This window comes from Chaetodon trifascialis, chromosome 5 (assembly GCF_039877785.1).
Source record: "Chaetodon trifascialis isolate fChaTrf1 chromosome 5, fChaTrf1.hap1, whole genome shotgun sequence".
NCBI lineage: Eukaryota > Metazoa > Chordata > Actinopteri > Chaetodontiformes > Chaetodontidae > Chaetodon > Chaetodon trifascialis.
The window spans coordinates 21,448,523-21,461,676 of record NC_092060.1 but is presented as its reverse complement, the minus strand read 5'-3'; the positions used below and the strand labels follow the sequence as shown (position 1 = coordinate 21,461,676).

General features: G+C 40.0%; 1 protein-coding gene across 1 annotated transcript in view; it reads left to right on the top strand.

Moving 5' to 3' along the window:
• The first annotated feature begins 11,557 nt into the window (after nucleotides 1–11,557).
• The window catches only part of tnmd (tenomodulin), a 43,827-nt gene continuing 42,230 nt past the window's right edge, over nucleotides 11,558–13,154 (top strand). The window contains exon 1 of the mRNA XM_070963006.1: nucleotides 11,558–11,635. Coding sequence (XP_070819107.1) covers nucleotides 11,588–11,635 — 48 coding nt within the window. The 5' untranslated portion in view covers nucleotides 11,558–11,587. The remainder of the gene's footprint in view (nucleotides 11,636–13,154) is intronic.

The following is a 13,154-nucleotide window of genomic DNA, read 5'->3' as shown; positions in this document are numbered from 1 at the left end:
TGCCGTTGAATAGTTGTAACCACTTCCTTCTTCCCATGGAGCCCATTTGCTAACCCTGTCTGCACAGCATCTACTTATTCTGCTTTCCTAAACCCTGGAGGGTTTAATGTTCTGTGTACTGTTCACCTCGCACCAATCTAACTTTTCTTTCCAGGAGATTATTAGCCCCATTTAGCTAGTAGTTGTTTACTTTCATCACTGGAGGTCCACATTGCTCCTCTGTAGGGGATTAAGATTACAGGTAGTGATGGCATGCATGTTGCAGGACAGTTTGTGTACACAGTCTGCCTGCATTATCTCATGATCAGGCCTGTTCAAAAGAAATAACAACTGACAAAAGATCGCTTACATTCACTACATTGTCTGTATTATCATGTTAAATATCTCAGATAAATCAAATTATCCCTTTATTGCCACAGTGCCTGAATAGTAGACGTTAGATCACAGTTTGAGAGGTGCTGTGCGTGCCTGCTGTCACAGCCCAACAGGTGTAATGGTGATATCACAGCAGAAAATGTTTTCACACATCATTTAATCCTCATTCATGTCAGTCGCTCAGACTGCACTTTCACTCATTGTGCCAGCTGTGTCACATTGGTTTAAGCTTCAAAAAGATCTCTCTGACCAAAAGTCACACATAATAACATGTGAGAATTTAATTGGATGAAAACTGTTTGAAAGACCACATGTGGCCGAAGCTGATGATTTACTGCATGAGGCTGGATTGTTCGCTTTACAACTAGACAACATAAGAGCATTTCAACTTTTCAGTAGCAGCAGAGGACCACCACCCGTAGAACGGCAATAAGTGATGTTTTGACCACTTAGGGGCAAAGAAAACAAACTGTAAATACAACGCAGATACGTTATCACATTATCAACGCATCCAGCTGTTTCAGAGCAAACTCAGCACACATTTGGAGTTGTGCTTGTCCACCTGGTGGACATAAGTTTAATATTCACTTTCCCTTTAGCTCTGAAACCAGAAGGCTAGCCACAAACATCAACTACAGAGAAGCCTGGCTGTGTCTGTCCGCTGATTGGTGTGTGGTGGGGAGTGTACGGTGGGATTTTAGAGCTTCTTTTTTATGTTTTTTGGGGGGGTTTTTTGCTGAACAACAGCTGTCTGCCACAAGCAATGCAATGAAAGTGTGAAAGAGTGAAACGAAACAGTAAAGTTGCAGCCTGGATAATCAAAGTAATTAGGTGAAAGGTGCTATAAAGCTCCTTAAAGCTGAGAGGAACCACAGAGTGAGGTTATTGTTATCTTTGAGAAACCCCTTTCACAGTACACAGAATCATTTGAGCCACATTATACAAATTTGGTTTATAGATGCTGTCAAGATGTACAGTGCTGGCAGTGGCAGAGGAGGTATTCAGATTCTTTTCTGTACTGTAGTAAAAGTACTAATACCACACTGTAAAAATACTAATACTTCAGCAAAAGTATGCAAGTGTAATCAGGAGAATGTACTCAAAAGTACAAAGCAGGAACCACAAAACGTTTCTGCAACAGAAATGAACAGTTTATTTTCTGTTAATCGCTAAATCAATTAATTGCTCCACTTTTCATATGTTTTTTGTGTTCACTTGTAAAGTAAGCAGCAAACAAAGTACAGTATATTGAAAGTACTATATTTCACCCTGAAATCTAATAGAGTAGAAGTAGAAAGCATACAAGTACCTCAGATTTGTACTTAAGTAAACGTGCTTAGTTACGTGACATTCCACCGCTGAAACCATGAAAGCAAAGCAGGAATTAATTGCTGTTGTCTGTGAGATGTTTTCATCAAAGGAAAAATAATAGTTTCCACATTTCTTTATTATTTGCCACATTAACTGCCACCATGCTACCACACAAACTTATCATTAGAAATGGACCACATGACACGTTTACTGTGCCGCATTTCATAAAAATATTCAATAACATTTAGAAAGAGTCATGAATAGTTCAGTTTGAGTAATTTCATATTGATTGTTGCTGAAGGGATTCATTCTGTTTCTTTATTTTTTACCAGATGGATGCAGTTGAATCAGCATAACTCATAATTAATGGATCCCTGCGATGAATGAATCATTACACCTCTATTGATAGTAATTAATTTTATTAAAACTTAATGACTGACAAGAAAATGCTCTCACGCGGCTTCAAAAGGATGGAGATTTGAAAACAAGTTTTGGTTTAAAGGGTTCAACTTGTATTCCATGTAAAGCAGAACTCTACAAAGTGAACAGGCTCAAATTTATAACTGTTTAGATTAATCACCCCTCTGTTTCCAATAATACATCAGGTGCAAACAATTAACTACTGATTTATTAATGCAAGTACAATCAATATTTCCAAATTTAATGAGTTTAGGTAGCATTTCATTACCTGGGTGCAGATCATTTGTACAGCATTTAATCATTTTTGACTATTTTTTATCACCCAGGTGTTTGTAATTAGGCTGCTGTCTCTCAGTGTAGTAAATGAGCATGTTTGTTTATGCAATACTACATTTGAAAGGTTAGTTTGACTAAATGGAGATGTAAAAATGTATGCTCATCTTTAATATTATCACCTCAGGAATAAGCAGTTTTTGCCTTGCTGTTGTTGCTCTTGCTGACAGCTGCAGAATAACATCAGTCAGTGGTTGTTCATCATGTCACTGTGCACGCAGAATATCCTTCATCTTCTCTTTTATATCAACAAAAAATAATAGTTGTCAAACCCTCATTAATCGAGAATGACCATAAATTACAAACTCTGAAGCCCCAGAAAATGAAATATTATGTCAACTAGTTCAATATCAATCAATTCCGGGTCTTCTCAATCAACAAGAAATCACTGCGTAATTGATCATGGGGCTACAAGCGAAACAAACAGTGCAAACAATCTGATGTCTGGACATACTAGACTGCATGTGCACCACCAGCCGAGCATGACAAGCAAAGTTTACAGCGCTGAGCAGAATTGAGCCCATAATAAGTCCACAGAATAAAAGAGTGTAATAAGTGAAGCATATCTTCTGGCCTATATAGAGACTTTCCTCTCCCTCTGCATCCAACAAAGCTTCTGAGGCCTGCGGCTAATCACTGCCCTTTACCTGTTGTCATTCATCTAGAGGAGTCAATTGGTCTGCTTCTGCAGGGTGCAGAGGTAATTACGATTTGGCTATGGCTTGCGTTTGGCTCTATTGTTTGACTCCGTGGCACACATGCTGGGATACTGGGGACTTGAAGCTCAAAGCTCATTCAGGAGAGTTCCACTTTGACTACACCACTCAATGCTCCCCCAGAGAGCTCTGCAACTAACTAAACAAAGCTCAGCCAAGATGAGTCAAGATCATCACAGTGAAAAAAAAAAATACCTGCACCTATTTTTATCTTCTGCTCAGAGTACTTTATTTGTTGAAATACCATTTTCAATGCATCTTAAGACACAGAATATTTTCTCTTTCACTGCTTCTGTTCCATTTATGGGTGATTGAAAAAGTTGCAAAGCAAGAAGAACAATTTCACAATATTGCTGCCTAGATATTTTTCACAGATCTGCCTCTCTTCAAACTCAGAATTGTATTAATATTTAATCGCATTATAAATTGGATGAGGAATACAATTATGTAAGTAAATACACCTGTCCCATCAAGCAAGAAATTGAGAAAATCCCCAAGCAAGTAGCTTTACTCTCAAGGTGAGATTTGGGAAATGAATGTATAAACGTGGGGAAGATTTTCAGCACCGTAATCCACATTCCTATTCATCTAGTTCCTCAGTATGTCAAAGGAACTCCATTGAGATGTTGCATATCCCTCAAACTCCTTTTTATAGTTCTTGCCTTTATCATCAGTTATGGGCAGTAGGAACCAGTATTTGAGTGATTATGAACTGATTTTTGCAATGAAACAAGATGAAAAGTCCTAACTTTGTTTCATTTTTACTCCTTGTTCTTCTTCTTATGGATTTATTGATGAACAAATTGTGCAAAATGTTTCAAATCTGCTCATTTCTAAAGTCAGTCAAGGTGCAGACTAGAGCGACTTTCACTGTAAGTCCTGATAAATGTAAACAGGTTGCACATCTCTTCCCTAATCTTTGTCAAAGAGAGAAGGAGGGTAAGAGATTTTTCACTTTAAAGAGGCTATAATCAACATTATTATATTAATGAAGCATCACAATGAATTACTATCCAATCCTGCAGCCCCCCTCAGCTCTGAGGAGCTCCCTGAAGCTCTTTGTTTTGGTTTGTTGGTCTGCACCTTCACTGATTTTGGTTTAGTCTTAAGTTTTAAGCAAAAATGTTTTCCAAAGCAACCTACAGTTTCTCGTTGGGCTTTGATTAAACCCCTAAAAACTCATCTCCTAATCAAAATTACCCTTCAGATTACGTATTCTTTTTCCCATGAAAGATTTCCCATGGATTTTTTTCCCATGAAAAATGCCTAACATTGCTTTAGATGCAATTGCTTTGCCATCCTGTTGTGTGCGCTGATCTAAACAGTCCTCTCCTCTATAGCTGGCCTGTAGCTTCTACTCATCAAACACACAAACCTCAGCAGCAGCAGCCATCTGATGAACTGTTTGGAGGAACATTTGCTGTAACTTTCTTCATCAACATCTCAGAGCCATTAAAATGTCCTGTCAGCATTTGACAGGACTCATCATGTAACTTGGCAAGCAAACATTCGCTAACATTATTCACCACAATGCAGATTTGTACTGTCACACAGATAAAACACGAGAAAGATAAACTTACCAACATGTTGGCTCCTACTGTACTGTACTGTGTCCCCAGGGTAAATGGGTGGAATAATGTCAGGCTTCAGCATAAGTTTTGTGGTAAAACAGCGCTCTGAAAAATGGCTCCTGCAGGCTGGCAGACATTCAGATCCTTTGGTAAAGCGTGACAGCTCGCCATTTCCCATTTACAAATCTCTGCCATAGCTTTGAAAATAGTGAAATTTAGACTTAAACTTTGCAAATTACTGATCCCAAGCTACACCTGGCCTCTCCTCTGATACGCCTCGTTTCCCTGCAGCTCCACCCCACATGTTGACGGGATTGGTTGCCCAGGCTGTCTGTGATTGGTCACTGAAGTTCAAACATGGAAATGCTCAAGAATGGCATTGACTGTTTTGTTTGTTTGTTTGTTTGTTTGTTTGTTTGTTTGTTTGTTTGTTTGTTTGTTTGTTTTTTAGCATGATATGTCTTAAAGCTTAGAAAACACCCCATCTTATATGTTAGGATTGTGTTTGCAGCTTTCCACTGCCCCCAAGTGGCCAAAAAGTAGTTATTGCATGTTTAAGAGGGAGGCGTAATGAATAATGAGCTTTAAGCCCTCGAGAGAGTTCCATGGGGAACAAGATTTTAAGACATCTCCGTAGAGCCAACTATCTCTCTTCTCAAAGAACACGAGTTGGATGTGTCAACCACAAATTGTAAAATTCAAATTGTGAACTATGTCTTGAAAATTGAGGTTGACTGAAAAATTTGCTGCTTCATGTTGAAAAACTAGAATTTCCACTTTTTTATGCATTGATTATAATAATGATAATAATGTGAACTTTACTTATATATCATCTTCTAAAACAAAGTTACAAAGTGATTTATGATAATACAAAATAATAAAAGCAAATTAAACCCAAAACATAAGATAAAAACAAGACAAGATAAAATGATTTATATTGTGACAGCTGATGCGATGAAAGGCTGTGTTTGCTAAAGAATACGGTGAGTGTGAATGGGTTATTTTTCAAAAAGTATTTTAAAAATGATAATAACTTTATTTTGGGAAGTTTGTTTTTATGGTGATTTATGAGTCCAATGATGAACTATAAAAAATCTCTGACAGCAGCCTGATGAAAGCAAGACTGCTGAAAATATTTGGTGAATGAAGGATGATGTGCAGGAGGAGAGTTGTGTGATGTGTTTGTGTGTCATTTTGATGGACCCGAATGTGCCAATTAACTATACATTTGTGCACAGACATGTATTTTGACGAGCAATAAGAGCAGACTTTCACCTGTGAATGTTGCTTCTTTACTGGGCCTCACTAAGATTTTTGCACTTCCGAATTTGGAGTGCATCAACACAATGTGTCAGGCATTCGCTGCAGTCTGTTGAAGAGCCAAGCGACTCCTGGGAAACGGAGCACTGTGTAAACTTCCTGTGCAGAGGTACACTTCCTTCCTGCCATCACTGAAGCATGAAGAGAATCCTGAAAGATGACGGATGGAGGCTATCAGATCTTTCGTCTAGACTGAGTCAGGATCCGTGACTGCCTCCTCATGATGAGCCCATTCTGGCCCACCTCTCCGCTCCCCTGTAATGAAAGACTGAGGTGGTGTAGCTGTGTCGAGGCAGGAGCCGGATAATCAAATCACACAGGATCACTGTATGTGTCACATTTGACCTGCATGGACCCAGTTTCTGTAGTCCAAAGCCCGATTCAATCCATGGAGGAGTTTCTTATGGTCTGTGTGTGTGTCTGTGTGTGTGAGGGGGAGAGGAAAAGAAACGAATTGTCAGTCCTGCTCAGTGTTTTCTATTCTTCCTGTATTTCTATCTCTCTTACGCACATTCTGTCTGCATCTTTTCCTCGTCCTTTAGCTGTGACAGCCTCCCTTCATGTGGGAAGAGACTCTTAATGAATGTGGATGAGCACGTGGGAAACATGTGGGTTTCCACCACAGCTTCCTCTCTGAGCGACTGAAGCCCGACGACGCTTTAGAGGCTGGCTTAAGAGTTAAAAAAAAAAAGAAAAGAAAAGAAAGCAAACAAGGAACAGCTTTTTTCCAGATGGCCGTTGCAGAATAGAGCAAAATATACTCTGCAAGTTTGTGGAGGCAGCGCCTGCCTGAAGTACTGCAAGTCAATTTGAGCAGAACAACTGTTGTCTGATGGAAAACGGTCTATTTATATATGAAAAAAAAACCCCTCACTGGATCCAACTTGGTCTGTTGGATTTGTAATGTGCCTCGCTGTTGGTCACAGTGCTCAATCTGTGTTTGCAAAAGTGACAAATACAAAAGGGAAAAAATTCCTATCAAAGCCATCAGGCCTGAAGCATGAAGAGGGTAGAGTAAATGTTTATTTTGTGATTCTTCCTGGTTTGCTAAAGCTGCTCCCATCAACCTCTGCTCTAATCTCCGAGTATCTGGTATGCACTCCAAACTAAATTGCTGTTTATTCTATTCTGCGGGTGTCAAAGCCCCAGCCTGCCGCTGAATGCTATCGAGGGAATGAGGGTCCCAGGATGCTCAGCTCTGCTGCTGACACAACACTATTCGTGAAAGACCCGCCACTTGATTTAGCCAAGCGAAATGTCACAGTAATTGTGAAGATTTATATCAATGGGAAAGAGCTGACGAGGATGCACAGCTATCAGATCTGACAGACTTAATGTGTGCTCAAATGTTGCCTGCCACACTAAAGGCTTGCAGGTTGACCAATTTCACCCGGAATGTTCCACCTCAGAGGGTATTGACCGGGCCTCGTTTTTCACTTCCGTAAATCGAGTGTGAAGTGGAACTTTTAGGTTGTGAAATTGTGTTTCTAATAAACTGGAATCACTTCAAACATTTTATCACACTGTTTAGCTTTTGCTCTGTGTGCCATCTCAGCTGATCGCAACAACCACTGACAGGTGGTTTGTGTGAATAGGCAGAACACAGGTGTGCTTTGATTTGACTGCAGCACAAGATACGTCAAGATAGAGTAAAATGTGCATTGCGTCTTATTTGTCATGTCTTAAAGCAGGTGGCATGTTGAAGAGAGGCTGTCAGCGATGCGGCGCAGTATGTCAGAAAAGCGCCGTGGGTGATAATGATGGTGATATAACGGAAAAGTTGACGCAAAGCTTAAAACTTTCTAAGACTACAAATCTTCAGATGCTTTAAGTAAAAGGACCAGTACAACCAAAAACCAAGGCAAACCACAGTAAGCGTAGCTGCTGCGCTCTGCTTTGGTTTCTTGAAGCTTGTGCCTTTCAAACTGCTAATGAATGAAGCTTCGAGATAAGATAAGATAAGATAAGATAAGATAAGATAAGATAAGATAAGATAAGATAAGATAAGATAAGATAAGATAAGATGTATATGCACAGACTATTCAGTGCCTCTAAATCCTCTATTGCAGCCTATTTCAGGATAATCCGAGGAAGGGAATCTGCGTGTTCTCCGCTTCACCTGTGTATTATCAGCTAATATTAGATAGTAAAAATAGTTTGGAAATCGCTGTGCTGGTGCTAGATAGCCAGACAAGATGAGCGAGTACACTGACATCAGTTTACAGACTGACGGCACCTCCATCTTCTCTGTCTTACAGGGAGCAGGTGGTTCAGTCATCATCAGGTGCCACACTGCACACTGTTGATTTAATAAGCACATAATGGCCGTCTAATTATAACCAGTTTGTGTGGACAGTCAAAACCTTTGAAGTCATTTTTCTCAATTTCATTTTTTGTGCAGTTAGTACATTAGTTGAGTAAAAGTACTGAATTACTCTTCACTACTCCAGTGAGGAACATGAAGCGCTGAAACATTAATAAGTAGAATAACTCTGAATTTCAGACTATACAGATAAAGATAAGTTAGTAGAGAACAGACATGAACATAGTGTTAATCAAGCACCCGATACAACAGTGACAATCTGAATGCAGTAATAAGGGATCTGGCCTTGTTAGCTACTGTGTCATCATTATCATTATATAATAGTATCTCAAGTCTCTTCTTATTAACTTCAACTAACACTCAAATCTGAGTTATTCAAGAACTGCTTGTGATCGGAGTTCCTGATTTGTTTTATTCATCAATAACAGTTCAGTGTTTCCTGCACCTTATTCTAAATTTGTACGTTTATCCATCAGTTAAATGTAGTTTTCATATTGACCGTCTATTCAGTCACTAGATGAGAGACGTTCTTGTTTTTGAACTGTTTTATTGAGCGCGGCCTTTCGTTTTCTTTGAACTTGGGAGTGTTTGCTCTGATCCATGTGGGACGTTTGAACTTCAGCAGCACTAAATAACCATACCTTTACCTAACAGACCGTGTAAAATTGCTTGTTGTAGTCCATAATGAGGCCGATTGAGGCTGTAATGGGTCAATAGCGCAAAACTCAAAGGTCTTACAAAGCTTTGGTCGTTGATGTTAGATAACCAACAGTAAGTCGCAGAAAAGCCCAGCATGACAGAAATAAAGGGAGGAGGAAAATCCTCAAAATGGATTTACATCCTGTATCAATGTTCAGTGCAGATGCAGGAAGTCGTGGGCCCTACATGTCATGAGGCAGAACCAGAGAGTGTGGAGGTGTGCACTGTGTCAGACTTTCATGAGCAGATTTGAGTTTGAGTCCTGCCACAGACCTGAAATTCACTATTTTATGAACCACAACCTCTCCCGAACTTTAACCGAGTGTTCTCGCTGCCTCACCCTAACCACACTTTAACCATAATTCATATGTACTAACAAACCCAGACTGCAAAACCCAGAATATTAAAAACAATGGCATTGGACTGGCATTGAACAAAATCTTATGTTTCTGCAGAATCTTCCAGTATTAAGATAAGATAATCCTTTATTGATTCCCCAGAGGGGAAATTCGAGAGTTACAGCAGCACAAGGACAGAATAAGTACAGACAAGTCGAGGAACTTAGAGAATAAAACATTTCCCTGGCTGGTGCGTTTTTAGTCCTGTCGCATGTGTATGTTCCTGCATTAACACCTGAGGAGGTAATTTACAGAAAGCAGCAGCCATGCCAGCACTGCATCCTGAAGACAGACCTGTCATAATATGTCATTATCATAATCCCTCTGTCCCAGTCTTTGTTATCTGACTTCACTTCCACTGCACATTAATCATAATACAGAGTGCAGAGTATTACACTCTGCTGTGTGCAGCTAAATGTAGAGAGGCTGAAAACAAAGCTTGATCTACAGAATGACAAAACACAAAAAAGCTATTTGCTACTCGGTGCCACTGTTGTTTACAAGTCATGGTTCACCTCGAGCTGAATAATACGAACCAAATCAACCCAAACAAAAATGTAACGAGGTTAACTTTTCCACTGCACTTCTGACCAAAGAGAAAAGGAACTGCAGGTGCGATCACACCTTCCCTGAGCCGCAGTGACATTTTCAGAAACTATTAATGGTGCTCTGTATGGATGAGAGAAATAACTGGGTACCATCGGATGACATTATTAAGCTTGCCAAGAGCTCTCTAAAGTTCTGAGGGTGCCAATATTTGAGGAGCTTCAGTTACTGCATGTGTTATTTAACCCCTCCCTTGTGAGCCCCTAAAACTGGTTCAAATCGCATTTTTAAGAGAAGATCTGTGAGGCTTCCCACTGCGGGGTCTTGTACGACACAATACATAAAGAAAAACATGCATCAGCGAGTTCGAACATTTGAGTTTTTAATCATCGACTTGTGTTTTTCTCTCTAAAGTCGCTTTTGCTGCCTTATCATACAGAGTTTGTTATGAGCACAGGCTCCTCAGATGACCTCTACGTGCTTCTTAAAGCCCCCCTCCACTTCAAAATGTGTTTTGCTTATTGTTGCTTCACTTGGATGTTTGTGCTTCACTGTGCAGAATGATGCATGTGCTGAGTTTTTTCTCATTCATCTGCTGAAGGGGCAAAGTTTCCCAAAATCATATCTCAGTTTAATAGGTACGTGTAGGAGCAGGATTCTGTGACGTCACAGCTGGAAAATGGTCCTATATGCAGCTCACGCAGCTGTGATGTGGAAGCTACACTGAGAACGGACTTTTCAGCGAATCAGGTGACATCTCGCATCCAGCATTTAAACTTTAAAAATGAGCAGAGACTCTGGGTTTTTTAATGAGAGAGAGGCAGCGGGTGTAATTTCAAGAATTTTTTTAAATGAGACAATTGAACTTTTTTTTTTTATGGAAAACCCACTTCAGACACAACTTATTATTTCAAGGAGTATTTTTATATGTCTTAAAACATGTCTGGAGGGGATCTTTAAACTTCTATTCTCATATTACAGTCTTTGCTTCATTCCTCCTTCACTTCTTTATGTGCACAAAATTCTTTTCATTTTACATGATTGACTCTTTCATTATGCTGCTGTTCAGTCGTCTCAGGGCTTGTTTATTGTACTTGTTTGTAGTCGAGAGTGCAGACTGACTGATTGAGGAACAAAAGCAGAGAGAAGGTGCTTGAACTCTTTTTGATACTTCAGACAATATACCTGATAACATCAGACTCTGCAATATGTAGGTATCTTTTTTTCCTACATGCAAACTTTGTGTCCTCCGAGCAGGAGTCTTTTGAAAGTTGAATCATTGCACAATTTTCATTCATTCAGTATGTAATTCATTCAACAGGGGGTTTGTCTCAATCCATTTGTGGCATTCCACCTTTGAAATAGTAGCAGGCAGACAGGCAGGAGAGACATCTGCCTTCCTTTTAATGGGTATCACAAATGTTTCAGTAATTCCACTCCATCTGAAACTTCCCTCCCCTTCAGCACACTCCCAAATTACAGCAATGGTATGAAGCTGGGGCTCTTTCCCTCGCAGAGCGTTAGTATTTTCCCCAGCTAAGACGGTCAGAGAGACTCCTCCTGTGGGTTTGCATCATGGAGGCTAGCAGTCAGTCCAGCAGTCAACAGATTCTGTGGAAAGATGTGAGTCCGCTTTGGTTAATTTTGTGTTTGATTGACTGCATTCATATTAACTGAGAAAAAAATAGTGTTTTTCTGAATACTGTGAAGAAGAAAACAGGAGCACTCTTAATCTTTTACTGCACCATAAATTAAGTGCAGGTGGCAGCCGTGGTAGTTTAAAGGGGGGGGGGGGGGGGTATCCTGTGATATTAGAGTGTAAGCTTTAAGTGAAATGTGTCAGAAGTGTGGCCTTTTTTTCTAAATCAAAAGGGAGAGCTGCTTGATCTCTTGCTGAGTGATGGGAGTTTTTCTCAGAATAGTAATTTTTCCATCTAATTCCTTTTGGCTTTTCACCTTGGCTTTCTTTCTTTATTTCCACTCTTATATTCACTCCCACCTGAACCGCTGCCTGCCTGCCTGTGCTTTATAGCTAGAATATCCCTGCTTCTCACATGCAAGCAGCATTCAAATATTAACCAAGAACTGTCTTTATTGAGGTTTTATTATTGAGGAAAGGGGGGGGGGGGGCTCTGAAATCCTTTCTTCCTCCTCTCATACTTCACTAGTTGCATTGCTTATTCCTGTTGCCCTGCCATTCACAGCACAGTATTATTATCTTTTTGTATGTATGTGAAAACTCTTTGACTGTCCATCAAAGTAAGGACATCTGTGGTACTCATCATGAGTACACTGTAAATGATGGATAGATGTTGATTATGGTTTTAAAAAATCACCTGTGGCTTTCTGAACAGTTTTCACTGGAATTCAAATGCATCCATGAGTGTGTCCCCGTGTGATAAACCCCTGCCTCTGCTCGGTGGTTATGTAGGCTACTTCTGTGGGGTTTTTTTTTTTTTTTTCTGTTGTTTTCTTGAGGAAGTGCTCCTCTTTGCACGATAACAGCAGGGGGCTCCAGGCACTCTTCCTCACAAAGCTCAAGAGGAATTGCCTGGCTGATTCTGAACTCCTAAACCCTTAAACACTAGTTGGCGGGTGCTGCACACTCAGACTGCTCACTCTGTCTCCATCCCTGCCTTTATGTCTGTCTGTCTGTCTGTCTGTCTGTCTGTCTGTCTGTCTGTCTGTCTGTCTGTCTGTCTGTCTGTCTGTCTGTCAATCCCACCTTTTCCCTCTGAGTGTTTGATATTCAAAGCACAGGCAGAGAGAGGTTTGTCCTCCAGTTAAGTTTCCACTGCTTATGCAACCTCCCACTGGAGAGCAGAGGATTTCAGACACTTTTTTTTCCTCTCGGAGAAATTCACAATGTAAGGAATTTCTGGCTCTTTGATTGCATCCCTCTCGTTTTCATCACGCCTTAGGAATGTACAATACTTTGATGTGCCTCACTTTTCTTTTTTTTTGGGTGACTACTGTCTCTAATATGTCAAATAAAGATGGTTAGAATTGCAGAATTCATTGATGGAAAAGTTTTTTCAGGGGGGTTTTCTTGACGAATGTTAGCTCTGTCCTTCCTCAAAGTCGTGCTGTTGATGTATTTCCCAGAAATCCAAAATATAATCTATATTCAACAAGCACACTG